We start from the raw sequence: 23,905 nt of genomic DNA on the forward strand, positions 1-23,905 counted from the left end.
GAATCGTGTGCATTCAAGGCAGCGTAAATCAAGTAACTGAAGAGTTCACTGATCTCGATTTAAGGTAGTCTGCATATCATATCATATTGCATGTGATTGTTGCTTATATTGTGGATCTAAACTGTTTGCAATCTTATCGGAGTTTAGGAAAGAGTTTTCAAATATCTTATCTTCATTTAAGGTCGTTTAAAATGCATATCAGATAAATATCTTTTGAGATATCAATTGCATGATGTGAGTTAAGATTGATTAAGTCTCATGATTTGATTGAAAAACCTTTCCATGTTTATCTCAATCTGTGATCAATGTGATCGGATTTAGGGGAAGTCTTTTATTCTATAAAAGGTATTGAAACAACATTCCCAAAGTTAGAGCTTTTGATTGAGAAATTTCTTTGTGTTGCATAAGTCTACATAAACTGGTTTTACAAAACTCTCTTTTGTTTTTTATTGTGCTCATTGCTTGTTCACTGCATTCTTCACTTGCATAGTGCTTGAGATCAGTGAGGCTTCGAGACAAGGTTGAATTAGAAGGCGTGTCTAGTTTCTTATATCAACAAAGATTGATTCGTACTTTGAGTAGAATAGGGCTTTCAGTTGTAAGCAAGTTAACATTGTTGCTAGTTAATGTGGTTGTGTTGAATACCACTACTTGTAAACTGTAATCACTTTGTTTTCATATTGGATTTGATTCTTGTGTAGGCTACGTTATAAGCCTCGCAGTGAAGTTTCCTCAATGGTGAGGTTTACACTGTGTTAGCAAATACTTGTGTCAAATTGTGTTTGTTTGATTGTCATTATAGGACTGCATCTGTTGATCAGTCCTTAATCATTGTACCATCTAGTGTTTTCACTTATAAGCGATATTGTGAATTCACACTTTTAATAATTAAAGGAACTCTTATACCCTCAAGGCTCTCCCTCAAAGATAACATTTGCATATGTACAGTACTTAAATTCTTGTCTCCTAGGAAGATCTTTCTCTCCTTCTTCAAGCGAATCACTCTCATAGATGAGCTCATAACAAGTTGGAGAGAGGCATCACAAACACAATTCTCTTTTGCTATAATAGTTGACTTGCAAGGCTGAGGGCATTATGAGTTCCTTTAATTTTTAAAAGTGTGAGTTCACATTATCACTTATGAGATATATGAAGCTTTGATTCTCCTTCTTGAAAGAAGGTATGTGGACTGTCAGACTTCCAATTTCTAGTCATCAATTAGTTATCTCCTCCTTCTTGGTGTTTGCATGCGGAATGATGTTAGACATGAAGCTTAGATCAAATCCAGGTTGTCAAAAGCCAGAAATTATTATTGGAGGCAATTACAAAAAAAAAAATGGGGTGAAGATGAAGGTGGTGAGGGACGTAGAGGTCAATCACGTATAGATGGGAGGTGCAGGTGTAAAGTATAAGGGTAAAATAAAAAATTTGACGAAAAAATTAAGAGAGGACGTCCAAATAGTAATTGAGAGGTTTGAATAGAATCACCTTAGTGGATAGTGACAATTTCCCCCCACCCCTACTTCGAATTAAAGTAGTTTGGATAGTTTGGACTTTTTGGCATCCAAAAAATGCTAGATTTGCATTTTTCTTCAAAATTGTCATTTTTGTGATTCTAAACAACAAAAGTACTATGTTTGTAATTGCTAATTGTTAAGGTACGAAACTAGATCAAATTAATGGACAAACTAAATCTGTCAAACCTGAACCTTTCATGTTCATAAATGATAAATTACGATTATAAATGTCTTAACAATTTTCAATTTGGTTGAAAAAATTTGCAGAAATTATCTATTCATTTTTTTTTTTTTGATGCAATGAGTGATAGCAGAGGAGCAATCTCTCTAACACTCCAATTTATTAAGCCAAAAAAATGCGAATGACAGTGGAGGGGGACCTAACAAAAACCTCTAGAATAAACTAGCGAAACAAACAAGTCAACGAAATCTAAATTATGGAAGACCCAAAACATCACTCTCATAGAACGACAAGAGAAATGGAGGAGGCATATCCCACCATACTTTCTCCGACAAATATGTTCCATGATTAGCTAGAGCATCTGCTACCTTATTCCCTTCTCTAAATATGTGTGAAGATTTGAAGTTCATATGTGAGATCCTATATAAGCAATTTAACCAATGTACTCGGAGTTGCCAAGGCACAAGAGAAGGAGAGCGAATATAATCCAATACAGTAGATGAATCTACCTCTAGCCATATATGTTTCCAATCGCAAAGCCAAGCAATCTCTATAGCCGTAATGACTGCCATTACTTCTGCCGCAATAGAACTAGGAATATCCAGGTTAGAAGCAAAAGCACCAATAAACTTACCTTTATAATCACGAAAGACAGCTCCAAATCCTCCAATACCCTCTTCATGTTTCCAAGCGCCGTCAGAATTAATCTTGATCCACCCAATAATGGGGGGATGCCAATTAACCTCAACCACTCTAGGAGTACGTCGCGGTCTACAACAAGCACCAAAACTTTTCAAGATACGTAGATCTTGATTGTATTATGCATATGACTAGAGGTGGCAAACGGGCTGGCCCGGCCCGACCTAGCCCATTTTAAGCGGGCCTAATCGTGCTTCGTGCCGTGCTTGGGCCGGGCCATTTATTATCGTGCCGGGCTCATGCCGGCCCATTTATTTAAACATTAAGCCCGGTCCGGCCCATGGCCCGAGCCCATATCGTGCCGGGTCAATAAACGGGCCGTGCTCGTGCCTACTCACTATAAAACACGATTTTAAAATCTTAATTTGAATAAATAAAAATTAATTTTATTTAACTATTTAGAAAATTAAAATAAATTAAGTTCTACAATGTTTTTCTTAATCTTAGCTTTTTAAGATTAGTTTTCTAATAATTTTTTATATTCCACTACAAGAAAGAAAGAAAGAAAAAAATAACTCAAAATATATTGCTTTTATATTATTGTGAGATTAATCTTTATTAATATAATGAAGATTTAGTATCATATTATTCTTTCCTTAATTTTATAGTTGTATTATTATGAGATTAGAAAAAATACTTTATGTCAAAACAAGGATATAATGTTTTATTTCACTATTTTGACAACATAAAAGAAATAGCATTGGTGGAATTGTCATGAGATTTTAAATAAAGAGGTCTAATATTCAAATCTCATCATTGTGGTTTTTTAATATTTTTAAGAACAAAATGAAATTTTGTGTTTGTAACGGGCCGGCCCATAATATGTCGTGCTCGGGCCGTGCTGGGCCAATGGGCCAATATTCCTAGGCCCAACCTGACCTGTTATTCTAACGTGCTTGGATCGTGCCGGGCCACTAACGGGCTTGGGTCGTGCCGGGCCTCTTTTAAGCATGCCGTGCTCGTGCTTAGCGGCCCGTTTGCCACCTCTACATATGACCTATTGCAAGTCGACTAGCTGCTTGGATATGCCCTGAGATTTGGCGACAAACTCCAAGAACTGAAAATGTCCTACTCTCAAATCTGATTTGATTTCTAGCATGCCAAATATACCACAAAACAGTAGCGAAGCATATTAACCAAAGTTCTGTCCAAAGTATTCTGATCAATTTTCACAGGAACACCAACGCCATTAGCAATTTCAAATAGGGTGAGAGGCTCCCAAAACTCAAGTCCAAGATCCCAGAAATTAACCCACACCTAAGCATTAGTGTTCTTCTGATGCGCTGGGGAGAAATTTGGAGTCCAACGCATAAGCCTAAGCGTTCCTGGCCTAAGATCAATAGTACCCTTCTCCCAAACCATCGAACGAGCTTCATCTGAAGAAAAACTGAAAGAAAAGTATCCCTTCCCATTGGTATGAGTCTCCAGCGGCCAATCTCTCCTCACACCAATCCTAATTTGCGATACAAGTCAGAGGGAGAATAAGGCTTGTCTTTAGCAGACAAATGAAGACGCCCTAACAACATATATTTGCACTTCTCCAAACCAGATTGATACCCCTCCTCTGATATGGTAACCGTTGTTTTGCCGTCATGGATTACCGGCAAAGGAAGGTTAGCTATTGGAATAACCGGCGACGCCGTCACCGCCGCATAACTCTTGGGTGGAGCAGACTCGGTGACATCCAAGAATGACCACGGGCAAATTAAACGTGCAGCAGACATACTTGATAGAAGAGTTCATCATCCATAGAGGGAATCACACGAGACACCAAACCAGAAATTATCTATTCATAAATATCTAAACATTTAAGGGTTGACTTGTCAAAATGTAATCGAAAAATTGGTCACAACCGTTGATTAGAAAATCTTCATGAAGTCCTCAATTTAATGGTAATCATTAAAGCCTCACCCCATATGTCTCTAGATCAAGTGGTTGCCCTACCAAAACATCATCTCCTTACATTTGTCAACGCAACCTAACCCGCGAAGGCGCAAACCTGATTGGATCAAAACACAAGCCACCCGGACCACCGCTCCCTTGGCTCAAAGGCCGATCTAGACCACCAGTACCACTTTAAGTTCGACAACCACAACGTCAAACCCTATTAAATTTGAGACTCATAGAACGCCCGCACTAGGAAACCCGCTTCACAGTGCACTCCTAACCTCGTTAACGGGACAACTCCGGCACCCCATCGTCTCCGGAGGTGCCTGCTCTCACGAGAAGCAGCGACGAAACCGGTCAATGTAACTTGATCGAAGTTATTAAATCGTATAAAATTTATGCTTGAACAATATGGACTTCATCAGGGTCTTGTTCAAAGATCCTCAAGACAGTTATCAAGAAGTGCAGAGCATTTAGGATCGAGGCCAGTGGGGGATTGTTTTTCACATCGATATTATATATTCGACCATTGAGTGATTGCATGGTAAAAAACTTCAAATAATTGGATTTGCATAGTGTTTGAGACATTCATGCCAAGTTGTGCAGCTTGGTAAAATATTACCTACTGCCGGCTGCCGCAGTTTTTGACCATGGAAGTCGATACGTACATAGCTTGAAAGATGCCAGACATAAAAACATTTACGCACTGCCCTAGATCACACGCTATACAAATCAAAGAGCAACTACCTACCAATTGTTACATATGCAAGAACCATGAATATATATATATATATATATGCTTTTGTTACTACAGTATTATCGAGCAGTGAGCATTGAGCAAACCTCAAATTTGATCAGTGTAAAATATATCAGTGTAAAATATAATAACAAATAAGCATTAGGTTGATTAACCTAAAGTTTATGTTATTAGACAGAGGGAGATCCATGTTTGTAGATACCTAGCTAAGAGAGACTAGCTAATGTTTTTGCTCGCAACACCGGTTCTTTAATTTTTATGTCTATGATTCCTGTTAAGATTTGTGTTTATAATGAAATTTCTCGCTCCATATAATTATTTTATAACATAAGCTGTATATATTAACTTACAATACCCAAATGCTCCCGCTCGATCAATATGTATTATGCAACCCCCGTTAAAATGTCCAGTGATTTATTCCTTTCGTATTTATCCTATAAAGTGAGAGGTGATCAATATGTTACTCGATCAAAAGCTTAAAAGAGATTAAGCCATAGACAACTAGGCAAGAAAAAGAAAGTTAGCTTTGCTTGCAGCCTCCTTTCAGGACGTGTATATTCACAAAATTTAAAAAAAAAAAAAAAAAAAATCATATCTCCACACGGATTGTGGCATATGTCTTGGTTATCACAATGTACTAATTAATATATTTCATACAATCTGAAATGAATGGAACAAATAGACAAGTGTAATTTCCCTATATGATTTTTCTCAAGAACGGAGGTCCGTTCCTTAGCTAAGGAACGGATTTCCAGTTTTTGGCTACTTTTCAATCATATTTTCACATCTTAACCGTTCGTTTTTAGGTCCTAATGTATAGATCACTTCTGCAAATTTTCAGCCAATTTGATGATCATTAAGGCATCCAAAACTGCAATTTACACGAACGAACCGAATCTGTCCAACTGGAACCGTTCGTGTTTATAATGGTAAATTGCAGTTTTCGATGCCTTAACGATCATCAAATTGGCTGAAAATTTGCAGATGTGATTTATACATTAGGACCTAAAAAATGAGCGGTTAAGATGTGAAAATGTGATTGAAAAGTGGCCAAAAACTGAAAATTCATTCCTTAGCTAAGAAATAGACGTCCGTTCCTGAGACGGACTGTATATATATATATATAACAAGAACCAAGATACAATAATAGAGACTACAAGAATCAAATGTGGAAGGTATAGCAGAAATATTTGAATGACGGAATAATATTCTGGAAACTGCAGGGAAGAAAACATTTTCTTACTATATACAATGGCATCATGATCAAGTTCTTGACCAAGCAGTACACTCCAACTATTGTAAATTAATATATTACAAACTCACGTGACAAACAAGAAACTTGAATTCTGATTATTCCCTGTACCCTAAGACATGCACATTCAATCGAGATTAAGTCGATTAACAGTCCGAAAAGTGTCGGTGGGAACCGTGGGATCAACTTCGATTCTAAAAAGTAAAAGTGATGATGATCGAGCTCTGGAGAATATAAGGAAACGAGTCTAAACCTGTAAATGACAATCCAAAACCTACAATTACTAAAGCTTTCAAGCGGATTAGCTGAAAAGAGATGGGATTAATTGAGTAGAGCCAAAACTTCCTGGCAAAGTATATATCATTATATCACTAGAAACTGAAGATTCAAAATCAAATATATTCTGGGAATTTCATTACACTCCAACTATATTTCATTACAAAAGATGAAATGCAATAGAAGCCATAGCAGGTCGAATGATGCAAGTTACGAAACTTAATAAGAAAGAAACTGCAGCAAAAACAACAGCAACTTCATATCATTACAAGAAAGTGAAAATTCATAATCCCATTTAAGGACATGAACTGCAGATCGAATGACGAAACTTAATAAGAAAGAAACTGCAGCAAAAACAACAGCAACTTCATATCATTACAAGAAAGTGAAAATTCATAATCCATTTAAGGACATGAACTAAATATATAAAGTTCAGATCCATGTATTCTATATACTTCCCACGAACCCTTTAAACATGACATCTTATTCCTTCTTCATCTCCTTTAAATTCATAAAAGTTAGAAGAATACTTACTGACAAACGAAAAGGGTTTTCGGAATTCACCAAATAGAAGAAGGTAATAGTAATTCAGAAAACTAAAACTAGAATTGCCTGGCTCCATTCTGTCTGCCTCTACAGTTTCTGTTAACGAATGGTGTTCGATCTTCTTGGTAGTACTAACACCACCAGAGATGATCAGTTACATTAATCGATGAGGATCTACTCTTCATTTTCGGGTCATTGCACGACGACAGTGACCCGCTCTCTAATGTCCAAAGGAATGAATGTCTTCTAATATTGAAGTAGGGTAAGCCATAATCGGCAAGGGCAGATTGGCCAATTCGCTTGACGCAAGAAATGGGTGGTTGAAAAACAAGTAGTGCTTCTTCTTCTTCTTCTCCCGAGCCATTACTGCTTGATATGACTTTGTTATCAACAACTGGAACCCACCACTTTTGTTCTTCTTCCTCCTTCTTTCTGTGTTTGAGAAAGATAGAGAGAGAAAACTGAGAGAAGTGTGAGAGAGGGAGATAGGGTTTTATAGAATAGATAGGGGCCCAAGATAAATATGATGGAAGATGAAGAAGCATTTGGATTTTGGTTTTGTCTTGGCCATGCGGCTATAATTTGGCAAAGCATTTGTATTTATGGACCTTGTGTCATTGTGTGGCCGGTGAAACACCCTTTTCAACTTACCCTCCGGTCCGTTTTCAGCTGGTAAGACAGAAATATATGCATTGCTCCATTCACTTATTTATTTATTCCTTTGAATCCTTGGTCACACAAAGCTGCCCCAACGAGTCATGCTTTCTCCACGCAACTACTTCAACTTAATTACGTTGATCTGGTAAGAACTACCCAAGAGATTTTGGAGGAGGAATAGATTTTTTTTTTTTTTTGGCAAGGAGGAAGTAGATTATATTGTTGGGAATTTTCCCTTAAAGGAAATGTATGATCATGAGTACTTGATCGCTAATTGTGTTTTAGTATCAAATGATAGAGATTTTTAGTGTAAGAAGTCTCTAATGCACAATGACTGGGCAAAAATAGGACAATTCTTATATTCACCCCTGAGATGAATGAGCATATTCACCATTTATTGTGATTAATGCATTTTAACTTTATAATTTTCTAATCAAACCATTCATGTTGCATAACATCATACAAATATTAGCTCTGTAAAAAATCAATCAAATTGAAGACCTTTTAGTTATTCATTTCTATGAAATACATTGACAGATCATCATAACAGTAGTAAATGTTGTTATAACCATCCATTTGTTTGATTCAATTAGATAATTAAAGGCTAATTTAAGATATGGACCGTTGGATAATAAAGCTATTAAGTAAAAGTATGTTAATCGACAATAGAGGTGAATATACTCGTTCACCCCATGGGTGAACCTAAGAATTGGTGTTGACATTTATTTGGCTCCCTTCAAAAGGGTAGGGTTAAGCTCGGCAGAGGGTTAATAGGGACCCTTAATATTCAGATAAGAAAAGAGTTCCAAACTTTTATGCCCGTATAAGTGCTGCGCGCAAAACAGGTCTTTTGGCTCCATAGAGTAAGTTCCGTGATTTTATGTGTTTCACCTTTAATTTTTTTTTTTTTTATAAAGAGGGCCAATACAACTGCCCTAAGCCTTGATCATTAATGAAACTGCAAAATACATGGAGGAACATGATACCTGAACCCCAAATTACAATAAGCATAGGGAGAATATCCTAAAATAATACTGAGAGTCTCGACATAGAGTATGTATTCTAACTTGCACCAATTAGCATGCACGTATAGCTACTCTATTTGCTTTACAAAGGTGGTAACTTACCGGAAAGCAAATGATTACCCGAAGCCATAAGTTACTAATAAGATCAGCTTTCCCACTTGCCATGGCCGGCATATAAGTTCGGTGATACGTAGTTTCATCCTGTCATTAGGAGGTTACGACCATTTAATTGTTTAAGAAAAATCTGTGATTCGTCCATCGTTATGAATGTTGGATACTTCTTTATTTGAAAGAATAATATGATTTTTTTTTTTGAATAAAAAAGAATAATATGATTATACTTTACAAAAGACTGAAGAGATGTTTTATCTTTCCTTTCAAATATCAAAATAGTAATTATTATAATTTTCAAAAGAGATAAGAAACTAATTTAACCCATATTTATTACGGATTAATGTGTTCTTATGGATTATTACGGATTAGTTTAACCCATATTTGTACTTGTGGATTGCTACGTTGTAATCTGGCTCTTATAAAATAAATTACCCTATTAACTATATTATTGTTGAAAATCTTCCAAGTTCTAATGCAAAGGTGGAAAGGAAAAAAAAACTATGGGATAAAATTATCCAAATACTGATTGGATTTGCTTTGGTATAAAATATTGGCTCGAGAAATGATATATATATTATATCCACCCTATGGACAATAAAGGCGGTGGTGGTGGAGGTGGTGTTGTGCCTTAAACGTCAATAATTCTCTACCAACATTTTTCAAAGACGGACATCAAAGCTTTCTCCACAATATAAGACACCAAAAGCGACGTGCTGTTATCTAGAACCTCATTATTTTAGTGCCTTTTCATTTCAGTGCTCCTCTACTAGCAATAGTGCAATACAAAACCAAAAAGGCCGACAAAACCTGTTCAAATCCTTGAGAGCATTCTCGCTTTAGTGTTGAGGCCAGTAAATTAAATTTACTTGCAATTTGAGAGTTGAAAAGGTCAATCAAGATCGGTTTTATCCTCCTTCTCAATCCGGATGAAGAATCTAAGGTCCGATAAAAATAAACACGATCAATGAAATATATTTTTATGTAAGGTATTTCACTATTTCTATTTCTCGTATTTGGATTCTTGTGAGAGAGAATATTCAATTCAAAACTTTGAATGCATAGATAAAAATTCTTAACCATTAAAGCTTTAAGCTCCAACAACTGTATATGTATATGATGAAGGGAGTTCATGTCCGAACACTACGTAGATGACTCGGATCCCAACTTATACAACAAGCGATACTTCAATGCCTTCTTGACCTAAATATTAACTCATGTCATTTTGCCTGTTCTTATTCAATATAGGGAGAGGCTCTAATGAAGACTTTTAATATGAGGACTAGTTGAAGACTTTCTAATCAACGGTTTGAGAGACCCATTTTTCAATTCATTTCGGCAAATCAACCATTAGATGTTTAGGTATGCATGAGTAGATAATTTCTGAAAATTTTCTTTCAAATTGTTAATCGTTAAGGTACCGAACTAGACCAAATCAATGTATGAGCCAAATTTGTCAAACCAGAACCGTTCATGTTTATAAATGATAAATTACTATTATGAATGCCTTAATGATTTTCAATTTGGTTGAAAATTTGCACAAATGATCTACTCATGAATATCAAAACATCTAACAGTTGATTTGCCGAAATGTGATCGAAAAGTGAGTCCCGCAACTGTTAATTAAAAAGGCATCAACTAGTCCTCATTTTAATGGTCCTCATAAATAACCTCACCCATTCAATATAAGCTAACCCATTAGTTTTGGCCCAGTCATGTGCTATTCCATCAATCGAATACCAATAATCCTACATGATGTTTGAAGTGTAAACAGAATATTCCTTTGAAGAAAACCTCAGAGCTTGGGCAGCCCTTCCATTAGGTATAAAGGAGTTTTTGTATTTTATTTTGAGTATTTAACAAAGGATGCTATCCTATTTAGTTGGGCTCAAACATGCAAGATCAATCCATTTTGTCAATGGGCCTTACTCCAAAGGCTTTGGAAATTTGCTTCCAGTCCTAATCTTGATTAAAGACCTATGATGGTCCTGACAGCCCAACAATGAATATGAAAATAACATTGATGTCACTGATGTGTATAAATCATGAAAATCTCAACATTTTCAAATGGAGTATCAAATTGTGATGAAATTAACGGGGATAATAATGAAGCTTCAATTATCTTGACTGAGATTAGCAAGTAAAATGATCAAGATTGCAACTAATATAGAGTTAGATTTTGAACTTGGGTTAATTTTTTTCTCAAACTATTATTTGATACTAAAACTCTAGCCAAAAATCAGAACCAAGGTTCTAACACATCTAAAAATTGTGAGGTTGTTAGACCGATGATGGATGAGAGGATGTTAGACGGACGATGCCAAACTTGTTACTCTGTCTTGTAATGCCAAACTTGGTAACTAATGCACATTGCTCGTTTAAATTGATAAAAAAAGGAGTGTTCTAACACTGATTAGTGAACTAAATTCGACCCTAATTTCCCCATAAAAACCAGTTAACAATAATTAGTGATCAGAAGTATGGTCTTTCCTAATTAGGATAGGGACCCGTAAAAGTTCCAAAATAGAAAGGTTTGGGCGTCGGGATAAGAAGATAGCTCTCAGTTCCATTTTCACGCTTCCCAATTCTCACGTCATCACTGACGTCTCTCTTCTTCTCCATCCCTCTCTTCGTATATAAATCGCCGATCAGATCAAACTTGCCGTCCAAAAAAAATGATGCAGTCGAGCTCAGACGCGAGTCAACGGATTGCTAGAATCTCCGGCCATCTCGACCCTCAGAATCTCCAGATGGAGGACGCCGGGACTCTCCGGCGACTGAACTGCCGCGCCAAGGGCGGCGCGTCGGGTTTCAAAGTCGCGATTTTGGGAGCGGCCGGCGGCATAGGTCAGCCTCTGGCCATGTTGATGAAGATGAACCCTCTCGTCTCCGTCCTCCATCTATACGACGTCGTTAACACCCCCGGCGTCACCTCTGACATCAGCCACATGGACACCGGCGCCGTGGTAAACTAAAACCCCCAAGTTCAGAATTCCAATTCCGGTTTCTGAAATTGAGAATTTTCAGTTCAAAATTGATTTGAATTTTACAGGTGCGTGGGTTTTTAGGGCAGCAGCAGCTGGAGGAAGCTTTGATCGGAATGGAGCTGGTGATAATTCCGGCCGGCGTGCCTAGGAAACCGGGAATGACTAGAGATGATTTGTTTAACATCAATGCCGGAATTGTGCGGACGCTTTGTGAAGGAATTGCCAAGTGTTGTCCCAATGCTGTAGTTAACTTGATTAGCAATCCTGTGAACTCTACGGTTCCTATTGCCGCTGAGGTTTTCAAAAGGGCTGGGACTTTCGACCCGAAGCGGCTTTTGGGAGTTACCATGCTTGATGTTGTTAGAGCCAATACTTTTGTGGTATGCATTTTCAGTTCCTAATTCGATTATTCAAGTGATCAATTTGGTTAGAAGTTGTGAAGAGAATCCTAATTTAACTGCAGGCAGAGGTTTTGGGTCTTGATCCTAGGGAAGTTGATGTCCCTGTTGTTGGTGGTCATGCTGGAGTTACTATTTTGCCTCTTCTGTCTCAGGTTCAGAACAACTTGTTTTCGAAATTTTGATCATGTGTACGTAGTTAACTAATTCGAATCTATTGTTGTTACTGTATGCAGGTTAAGCCTCCATGCTCTTTCACCCCAAAGGAAGTTGATTATCTAACTGATCGCATTCAGAATGGTGGAACTGAGGTTGTTGAGGTGAGTAAGCAGTGCCTCTCTTGTTAAGCAGTTTGTACAATTTTGCAAACAATATCATGAGGTCATGACTATATATTTTACTCAAGGTTAAGAGACTAGCTTTGGCTTATTCTTTCTGATACTGACAGTCTTAGAGAGAAGTTTGAAAGAAAAGATGTCGCAGTAGTTTTTTAGCTTTCATCTTGCGGTAGACTGTAGGTTGGTTGAGAGAATTACTAGTTCTGTATGGTATGTTGAAGTATAGTGAGAAAGTACTGTGAATTAAGTGTCTGAGAAGTGAAATGCTCTTCAGCTATCTGAGTATTGGGCCTTAAATTGCTATTATGAAAATAGTTGCAAATCAGGGTATGCAAGAGTCTTTTTTTATCACTAGACACGCTATGCACTTTCTGGCGAATAAAAGAGACATTACACTAATTAATGGGGTAGGATAAGGTACTTAGATGATACAGTCTAGTTCTTGCGAAGAGTTATTTATCAAGAACAAAAGAAACACTGCTTTTGTAAAAGGACGCAAGTGGTATTTGTAGCTTTGGCTGTTCTGTCACCGTTTGTGGGCATTGTATGAAGTGAGAAACCAGATGTTATCCAAGGAGTTAGGTAGTTTTAGCACTCTTTATGTTTCCTAGAAGCTTATAACTGTGCTAAAATAGTGGGAATTTCTTTAACACTGTTCAAGATATTTTGAATATTTAGGTAAATTAATTATAACTAGTGCTATAGTTTCGTCGTAAGAAGAGTAAAGTTTTTCGCATTGTGATACAAGAATTTAGAAGTTATTTTGATAAATAATGTTTTGTTTCAAAACGCTTTGTTATCTGATGCTGCCATAATGTGATTGACACTCAAGAATGACATTGACTAGGAAATCTTTACATTTTTGCACAGGCAAAAGCTGGAGCTGGTTCTGCAACTTTATCAATGGTTAGTACATAGTTCTTAGTTTTTCTCAAGTTACCTCATTTATGAATCCATTATTTAAAGATGGTTGGATCCTCTAAATCCTTGCAATAAATAAAAAATGCAGGCATACTCTGCTGTTAAATTTGCAGATGCATGCCTTCGTGGCTTAAGAGGGGACGCCGGTGTTGTTGAATGTGCATTTGTGGCTTCTCAGGCATGTTACTAGGATCTTAACAACTCCTAAAATTTTGAATTGGTCTCAATTGTCCTGGACCTAACAACTCATGGCTTGCTTTTTCATAGGTGACTGAACTTCCCTTCTTTGCATCGAAGGTACGGCTTGGCCGTACTGGAGTTGAGGAAATACACCCTCTTGGCCCCCTGAATGAGTATGAGAGGTCTGTAACTTTTATCTGTTGAAAACCCTTGCATCCGGCTTGTCTTCTTTCTATACAACAAATTTTACATTTTTCTGGGTATATGAAACAGGTCTGGTTTGGAGAAGGCAAAGAAAGAATTAGCAACAAGCATTCAGAAGGGGGTTTCTTTCATCAGAAAGTGAACAGGTACTGCTAAGATGGATCCATTCATACACTTTTCTCAAGAACACGATGACTCGTAATAAATGGGGGGTAAACTGCTGCAAACCGAGGCTTTCTACAACTCCTTGATGTTAAAAGATCATGACAAGAGGTTTTGAATTGTGGCATAGCTTTGTATGGTAATCAGACAAATTCCTTGAAATAAAAATAGATTGAGGCAGGAAATGTTTTTTTCTTTTTGCCCTATGATTTATAGTTTATACTATCCTAGAGGATTCTGTTGTTTTTTTAATTGAAGATAAATGGATGCGCCTTTGATTTCTTTTATCTCTTTTCCCCAACTTCCAATATGCTATTAATCCCTTTAGTTTTGCTTATACCAAAGTGACATTAAATTGAGACACACATTTTTTATCCACGAATAACGTGAATAGGAAAGTTTCCGATTTATGGCAACTACTAGTTCCTCATCCAAGCGCGGCCTCAGCTTTGAGCCTCAGCTGTAATGTGTAATGTTAGTATCATACCATGCACTTTTGTGGACCTGATCAAGATCGGCCCAACTTTGGATGGGCCTGGACTTACGGAAGGAGTTGCACCAAAATAAACTGAAAGGCGCATCATAATAAACAGAAACGAAAATGGTTGTAGTGATCCCAAAAATTGGACATCCGCGGTTCTATGGTGTAGTGGTTAGCACTCTGGACTTTGAATCCAGCGACCTGGGTTCGACTCCCGGTAGGACCTCTTTTTATCTCCAAAAAGAATTTGCGTCTTTCTTTTATACATATGTTGGACGTGGTATGATGGAAGAAGATATGAACCCAGCAGCACATGGCTGATGGCTATAGGGCCAGGCCTGGAATCACATGACTAGTGTCACTGCATGTATAGCAGCACATGGCTACTCAAGGATCATGATCGATCCGCTTTACAAATATTGAATTGACAAGATTTTGAGGTTTAGACATACAGCTTGCATGTTTTGGACACTCTCATTTTAGACCACACCAATCTAAAATTTGATTGTTTTCTACTCCCTAAGTCGATCATGTGCCACAAGAATGATTGTATATATATCGACTTATGTTAGCTACATTTTTGTTCTAACATTCATAACCATTACTAGGTTCTCTTTTACATCGTGCATTTTAACTTTCTGATCAAAATCATTTATTTTTTACAGTGAGATAAAACTTTTATAAAACAAATATGATATGCTCCATTTTGATGAAAAATATATCCCTTGCCTTTAAAGTTTAGCACAAAACATAAGAATATATGGCAGTGCGAAAATGTAATGCTCCGATCTTTGTTTGTTGGTTAGCGGTGGATGAATGAAGAACATTAGATATGATTTCTCCAACCAAAGCATGCATGTTGAATGTTTGAATTAATTTTGACTAGATCCCCGGAATGATAGGCAGAAAACAGTATTGGTAAGATTGGTTGAAAAAATATGAAGAACAAGGGCCCGTGAAAGAGAGAGCTAGGCAGCTAGCCACTTCCATTATTAAAGCAGGAACTGCCCTTTTCTCAATTCTAAATTTTGTGAGATCGATCCCACCATGTTTTGTATTTTTAGACATCCGTGGAGAATATCCCATCAATTTGTCATTCCATGACAAATCTCCTTCTCGACCTCTTGCTAGCTAGCTACCTAATCAATCCCAACATTCTAACGTGCACTACAGCATCGATCTACACACCAATCATGCTTAACGTACACAATTAAACCTAAATCATGTTTAGCTACTATTGATTCCAATACATACCATATCTGTGTTTGTAATAATACAAGTTATATGTGTGTTGATATTATGTTTATTATCTCAATGATGTCGTAAGTTATAAATTATTTACTAGGGGATGTGATAATGGTGATATATAGTGTATATGAAGGTAGATAATAGGTCACTTAAACATATACAACATGCAAAATCATTGTGTACAAAACATTATATTTGTAACGGCCTATGAAACCCTGATTACTAAAATGGGGGTGTAAATCAATTGGAAGAGCGTAAAGATTTAGTACCACAATACAAGACCAAAAATCATAATCAAAAGACGTTTATATACCAAACTACTAAAGAACTACAATCGTTAAGCCTAATTTAACTCGCAATTTATCCAGAAAGATAAGTTAAAAAAAAAAAAAATAATAATAATAAAAACTTTATTTCTTCTACATCAAAATTAAACACATATCACTTATACATTTTCTATAGTAAATTTGCACTAGCTTCCACTTTCTGCTTGAATAATTGAGCGATGTACTTTCTGGTAAAACTAACCTAAAGGCCAAAGAAAATCTCTCACCTTTATAGCTTTATTGATTTGTATCTGTCCTGCGTTGTTGGCCTACGTCTTTCATACTTGCATTGAAGTTTCAAATGTTTTGAACTTGGAAGGCATAGTCGAGCACGTCCCTCCGTAGCTCGATCCATCCCTTTTTGCTTTATATAATGTTTCCCTTCGTGTCTCTATATGTCTCTCCATGTTCTAGTACTGGCCCAAACCCTAATAATGCAGCTGCGCAGCCCGTCTCTGTACATATGAACTGTTTCTTTTTGTTGTTTCTTAGTATGACAAGATGATCATAGTTCCCACTACCAGATCTCTAGTGACGTCTTTAACTTACGACATTCATGTTTTTCCAAAGTTTGAAATATGTCAGATAGGATACACCGTAATAATGCATCTTGATCCTCTATTGTTACAACGAGAATACGCACTATATGAAACCATATATCATTCATTTTTCATCCTATACTGAAGTGAATATGCACTTTGTCATATAATTTGATGTTGCATTCATTTAGTAACTATTTATAAAAGAACAGTAAAAAACAAAATATGTTCAAATTAATCTAAGTTCTTTCTCACTTATCTTCCACTTTAATTCGATATTTGAAAATTGAATTTTAATCTCATAACCTACCTTATGTCAATTAAGATTTTTGATATTAGTTCCCCTAAATGGCTGAGATGGATGCTAGTAGGTGAAATCTACGTACAAGAGCTTGTTCATGCATGTAGGAAATGAGGCTCTCATCTAATTAAATTTTGGAAGGTATGTACATCTATCTATACCATTATAATGAGAACAAGCTTAATATTTGTTGAGGTGGCTTTCACCAACATATAACTCATCGACAAAAAGAGTGTCTTTGACAAAAAAAAAAGCCTTTTATGATGAACGATTAGTTGGAAAGGTGTGTCCATTCTTTTTACTGGAAACTTGACGCAGAAATACAACGACCAAAATATGTCACTTTCTTATGGGAGGCTTTTTGCCAACAAATCACTTGTCGGCATTGGTGTGACTCATTTTTATGGGAAGGTTTCGGAAGGAGTCTTTAACCGACAAACTTTCGTTTGCAAAAGAGTAAGGCTGTGAGAGATGAATATTTGTCTTCTTTTTTTTTTGGCTAAATACTGTTAGTACCATGTGGTATGGGTCAAACATTGATAAAATCCAGAATAAATTCTAGACTCTTAGGTTAAGGAGACTCGAACACACCCCAACACATATGCAAATGAAAGCCCCAACCACCAAACCACTTGCATGGTATTGGTATATTACAAACAAAAATAACATATGTATTTTGTCATCGTCCTTCTCCACCCACCTCTCTCCTCTTCTTCTTCCTATTCTGCCATGAAAGACCCAGACCCCATCTCCCTCTCCACCCACCTCCACCTCCAACCCTCTCGACCTCCTCCTCTCCGTCTCCCATAACCTCCGTGACGCCGTTTCGCTCTCCCGGCGCTGCCAGACCCCCAATTTTTCCTACAGCAAGCTCCGAACTCAGAGCGACGTCGATTCCATTCTCGCCAAGCTCAATCTCCACCTCCACGACGGCGAGATTCTCTTCAAGAGTGGCATCCTCCACGACACCGCCGGCTTCAGCTCCTCCTCCAAAAGAGAGACCGTCCGGGCCGAGTGCCGGAATCTGGTGACTCGGCTGCAGATTGGGAGCCCCGAGTCGCGGAACTCGGCCATGGAAGCGTTGCTCCTGCTTCTGCATGAGGATGATAAGAACGTGATGATTGCGATGGCGCAGGGGATCGTTCCGGTGCTGGTGAAGCTTCTCGATTTGAGCAGTTTCAAGATGAAGGAGAACGCCATGGCGGTTAAAGAAGTCATATGTTTTAAACTAAAATACATATGTTATTTTTGTTTGTAATATACCAATACCATGCATGCAAGTGGTCTGGTGGTTGGGGCTTTCATTTGCATATGTGTTGGGGTGGGGTTCGAGTCTCCCTAACCTCAAAGTCTAGAATTTATTTTGGATTTTCCCATATTCGGTTGGCCAGGGTCAGTTTGAGAATTTCACTTCCATGTGGGCCCTATTTTTGATGAGTTGGAAATGTCATGTCAGCACTTAACATCTGAAATTGACGGAATTGAGTCGGAGGGACCTATTGGACGAGAAGATGATATTGTGGGGGTGTTTTTGATGAAATTGAAAGTCGAGGGACTGAATCGATGTTTGGCCCATACCACAGGGTACTAAACAGTATTTAGCCCTCTTTTTTTTTATGGGATGGTTTTACCGATAAGTTAGTCTTTGAAAAAAGTCAATTTTTAATGAGAAGTTTTTGTCCACGATTTTTTAATTGGCATTTGTCTGTACTTTTCTTTATGAAAGTTTTGGCCCCTGAAATTTCATCAGCAAAATGAGAGGCTTTTAGCGATGCATATTCATTTATAAATTTTGTTTTCTTTTTGTATGGAATGATTGTGCCAACGAGTTTGTCGTTGGAAAGAAATGTTCCATTTCTATAGGATCTTTTGTTGATGATTTATTCATCAGGAATGGCGTCTTTTTCGGAACGGCGATTTTTTTTTTTTTTTTATGAGTTTAGATGTCTGACTATGTGTATCCTTGTTTTATGGGAGGTTTGTGTCGACGATTATATTTCTCTCTTCTTCATCTTATCTTTCTCATCTCTGTAGCGTTTCAAGAAACTAATTAGAGTGACGGACACTTTGAAAGAAATCGTAGTGATCCTCTTGGCAAGTACTTTATCTAGTTTTAGGGTTCTTAACTTCGTATCTTCATCATTCATATCTGGTCTCAAGTTATCATCATTAACAATTTCATCAACTTCAATCCATCATCAGGTCCACAACATTGAATGAAGTCAAAGAAGCAGATTGAAGATGGCGATTTACAATAAATTAGGGTTACATGCATGTCCATGTGGGGTGAGAACTCTGAAGAGATCGAATTAATAAGACTAGCTGAGCGATAGCTATCTACTTCGATCGTGGACTTGCAGTAGTAGTAGTTCCCCTCGACCTCTTCCAGTCTTTCTGATATCAATTGCTGCTTTTATTACACACACCAGATCTTCCGCCCAGCAGAGACCTGCATGCATGTTAATGGTGAGAACTCTATTTTTCAAACATTTGAAAATTAGAGAATCTTGGTATCGAAAGCAGAAATTTCTTCGTCATTCATGCAGTAGTAATTTCTCTACCTAATTTTTCCACCTCATTAATAAAATATCGAAGCCAACCTTTTTTTTTTTTAACAAACCCAAATCGGGCAACTATCATTCATCTAAAGCCAGAAATGGCCATTACATATCCTCCGACGTCTACCATCTATGGGTAGATAAAGAATTTGTGGTAGTAGCACACTGATACATAGATTAGGTCCAGTCATTTGACGGTTCCATGCTCGTAGAGGAAGCCTATAGACTATTAACTACTACATAGTAAATAGGCCGAGTAAACTAGACTCGATGACGCTAACTAAAACCTTAGAAGCATAGTTCCCTAACAAAGTAGGGAATTATTGTAATCAAAATGACTAAATTGGAAAACTAAAGGCCCAAACCCCTAGTCCAAAATAAAGGCCCAATGAGGTAGTACAGAAGGAGAAATCCCACACCCGCCAAGGCCCAGCCGGATTTGGAGCCAGGCCCAAACATCTTCATCCGCGTGTGTCTGTCCGTGCAGCACCGCGCGCTACCACTACCACCAGGCCGCCATGTTCGCGCTGCGCCGCCCACGCCCCACCCAAGCCTCACCGGCCCGACCTAGCGAAACGACGCACCACGACACATGGCCAACTCCGCCGCGCACCAATCCAAAGTTAGAAGACGCCGCCCGGATCCACCAGATCTTCACCACCGCACGACTCCTCAGAACCGCACCGCCGCTCCCCATCGGAAACCCCGGGCTGTCGCCACTCGGCCCTGAAAAGACGACACCGTGCACAACACCGACCGCACCTAGAGAATCGTTCGGACCTCACCACTGCCATCGTCCAGAACCTGGAGTGTCAACGTCTCTCCCCAGACCACCCAGAGAAAATGGCAATCCCCGTCCGGCAGAAGCTCATTTGCGGCGAGGCAGAACCTCACCGACTCCGAGCGCCGCCGGACGAGCAAAATTTTCAAACCTAGGTTTGTTGGGTGCTCCGGGTTTTGTTCTTTTACAATTTTATGGAACTATCGAAGCCAACCTCTGTCAACCGATGAAGCTTAATTAATATATCGGTTTACTTGATTTTAACCATACAAGTATCAAACTTTTACTACTAATTAGACGAGTTCTCTTCGGTTTTGTTAATCTGGACTTCTAATGGAGTAGTAAACTATAGAGCGGGATTTAGTTTTAGTAGTGTGACATTGAGTCTGATAATTGGACATATTTTCGCAAAGATACGACTGGGTGTGTAACATCACCAATACAATCAGCTAGGGTGTTTATTCTTGAAATTTTGGTGTTATTGCATGTGTCCTAGTCGTTTTCCTTATATCTCCTTCTTTGGAAATGAAGAACTTGTGAGAGCTTTGCAGGGAACATTGTGAATCATCGTCAACTTGTACTGCTGGACATAAGCTTCTTAATTAACATTTGGAAGAATTGATAATGCCAAATTTATGAAGGGCAGAGTGGCTACAAATTTCCTAATTCCATGCGTTTTCTAATGCAATTACATAATACCCTTTTGACTTACCACCGCAAAAGGCTAGCATGAGACAAATATATAAATATAGTGGCGAATACTAGAATCTAACCCCAATATTAAGGACTCTGCATAATTCTGGTAATTTTTCTTTTCTGCAAAATTGAAAAGCAGAGGAACAGATCGATTTGCCTAGACAGATTAAAGAATGTAGGACCCTAGTGGACTCCCATGGTCTAATTAGATTTCTGTTAAAGTAGTTTGTCATTTTGGGGCCAAACTTTCTCTCCAGAACTTTGTATCAATACCTACGTTTGAAAATTCGACATGGTTAATGGTATGCTAGCTAGAACCAATTGATTTTGTCCTCTTTGTTTGGTGTTATATAAATGCGGGATACGATTCTTATGAGAAAGTTCATCCAAACAAATCTTCAAAATCATTTGGCAATGATCAATAATAGTGTTCCATGAATTTTCTTAATTCGTAACTAGGTTTTCTATCACCAGTCTATATCTATATTTCTGTGCTTTACAGTTGACACCAAACGCTTTTGTACCGATGTGTTTGTTGCTCAGCTAGCTTAAAATTAAAGAAGAATTCTACAAATAGTCACTCAATTATGACTCATTCGACACTTTGGTCACTCAACTATTACACTGTCAATCACTTAAGTCACCCTAAGAGTATTTTTTATAATTTTTTTTAATGAAAAAAATTAACAAAGTGGCTTAAGTGATTGACAATGTAATAGTTGAGTGACCAAAGTGATATATTTGAAACTTCAGTGACCAAAGTGTCGAATGAGTCATAATTGAGTGACTATTTGTGAAATTTTCCCTAAAATGAAATGAGTTACTCTCATATACATCTTCAATCCAACTTTTTGTTTAGTTAATTGGCACTGAGATACTGAGAATTAAGAAATTTAGAGCATGACATATAGTTTATATATAATGCGAGTGTGAGCAGGTAAGGATGTGGGTTAGGTTTCCTCATAGGTTCCTTTTACCTTTTAACCTACCATTTCTATACAGATTAATCAACTAAGCTCAGAGGCTAAAAAACCCTATCTAAAACCCTGTATATCAGATCCCTATGGAGATTTGTTGAAAAACCTAGAAACTTAAGATGCTTCTATGACACTATAATCTAGTTGTATCGGTCATGTTTCTTTACTTGAATTGAGCTTTATTATCTGATTTTAAATCCAAAATACATGGCTCTGCTTCCAGAATTGAACTTCCATTATCTTTGAGAATTATTCCATTCATTCATCATTTCATTTAGCTATAGATCGAAGCATATATTCAGTATTAGATTTTTTTTTTTTTTTGAATTTAATAAAAGAGTAAGAAGAAAAAAAAGGAACATAGGAGGGGGACCAAACCAAACCTCCCTACAAAAGCAACGAAAAGAAATAAGCTATCGTAACCGAAATTGGGGAAAACCCAATTGGTCACTCTGACAATGCGATAAAAGAAAAGATGGTGGAGCATCCCACCACACCATATTAGGAGCAGTCGTACCATAATTCGCCAAAGCATCAGCTACCTTATTACCTTCACGAAAAATATGAGATACACGAAAAGTCATTTGAGAAATATTGAACAAGCAATTGAGCCAGCTAATACGAAGTTGTCAGGGGACCAACAAATGAGATATAATTTGCAAGACGTTTTATTTTTAAATTTTTAAAGAAATCATGTGAAGTCGAATCAAATAATAAGGAGAATGGAAATTAAAGGTGAACATATGTACGTGTTTCTCCTTCTTTTGGATTGAAGATGTAAAGAAAGTTGAGGAATACCACATGGGCAAGAGCCTTTTGACTCCGTTTGTACAATGGATTCACCTCCTAGAAACCATGCAGTTAAGTGAATGAGAGTTTCTATTGGGACCTCCAAATCTGCTCACTTGACCTCACTCTATTATGAATTATTAAATGACATATATAACCTACTATAAAATGACTATTAAGGACAATAATTATGCCAAAAAAATATTATATTTATTTTATGTAGACTTTCCAATTTAATAATATTAGATTGTATTCCTTATTATTTTCCTTATCTATTTTCATTTTCCAATTTCACTACATACTCATTAAAGCATTCATATATATTTAATAAGAATTAAAAATATGATTAAGATCATGTGACATAAAAATGTATGATATATATGTTGAATGCATATTGGTGAGGGAAAACAAACTAAATCCTCTTATGATTTTTTTTTTTTTTTGAAAGGATTTGATTTAATTAGATATCAAAGCCATGAACAAACAGGCCAGAGTCTAACAGAACTTACATAAGAAGAGCCGGAACAAACCGGATGTCCTATCTAAGTCACACCTAAACTCATTAAAGTCTAAATGGTCGCTCGCTGAAACAGCAAGCCAACAAACTAAGCAAGAATAATCGCACTTCCTAAGGCAAAATCATTCATCTAGTCTAATCTGCCAGCACTCAATTGTGGCACACATATCAAGTTATCAACTAGAAACATCCTAGAAAGTATATAGAAATCACTCCCACTTGAGAAGGCTTGAAGTTCAGAATGTCTTGAAATTTGGTACCTTAAGCAAGTACCGTCTCTTTCCCCGTAGGGTTAGAGCTAGTACTAGTTTCAGGCTCCTCAGCAGCCAACAACCTCGGCAACAGGTTGGTCTTCTTGCTTTTGTTTGCATTCTTCTGACTCGGAATGGGCCCAGGCCCAATGGCCCAAACCCAAACCCGAGCTAAGTGAGCAGAAGCCCTAAATCCCTCATGCCAAACCATTGCTGCCGCCGGCAAGCTTTCCGGTGGCCTGCCCTTCCAACCCAGCATCAATGTCGCTTCCCCTCTGCAACTAAGCTCGATCGACGCCGACGCGAACAGTCAGCGAAAAAACCCGATCGAGCAGCTCCTTGA

General features: G+C 37.6%; 1 protein-coding gene, 1 long non-coding RNA gene and 1 other non-coding gene across 3 annotated transcripts; 2 read left to right on the plus strand and 1 right to left on the minus strand.

Moving 5' to 3' along the window:
- Positions 1–6,265: 6,265 nt before the first annotated feature.
- Positions 6,266–7,723, minus strand: LOC133727489 (uncharacterized). Its single transcript, XR_009855203.1, has 2 exons — positions 7,104–7,723; positions 6,266–6,546 (listed from the first exon to the last, which is right to left on the minus strand). It is a non-coding gene; the product is annotated as an uncharacterized LOC133727489 (long non-coding RNA).
- A 3,691-nt stretch (positions 7,724–11,414) lies between these two features.
- On the plus strand, positions 11,415–14,385 carry LOC133722547 (malate dehydrogenase, glyoxysomal-like). Its single transcript, XM_062149431.1, has 8 exons — positions 11,415–11,874; positions 11,961–12,275; positions 12,359–12,448; positions 12,530–12,613; positions 13,502–13,537; positions 13,641–13,730; positions 13,820–13,914; positions 14,006–14,385. Exons 1-8 carry the CDS (start codon positions 11,584–11,586, stop codon positions 14,076–14,078), a joined length of 1,074 nt encoding a protein of 357 aa, XP_062005415.1. The 5' UTR covers positions 11,415–11,583; the 3' UTR covers positions 14,079–14,385.
- A 348-nt stretch (positions 14,386–14,733) lies between these two features.
- On the plus strand, positions 14,734–14,805 carry TRNAQ-UUG (transfer RNA glutamine (anticodon UUG)). Its single transcript has one exon. It is a non-coding gene; the product is annotated as a tRNA-Gln (tRNA).
- The last annotated feature ends 9,100 nt before the right edge of the window (positions 14,806–23,905 follow it).

Source organism: Rosa rugosa, chromosome 1, assembly GCF_958449725.1.
Source record: "Rosa rugosa chromosome 1, drRosRugo1.1, whole genome shotgun sequence".
Lineage (NCBI taxonomy): Eukaryota > Viridiplantae > Streptophyta > Magnoliopsida > Rosales > Rosaceae > Rosa > Rosa rugosa.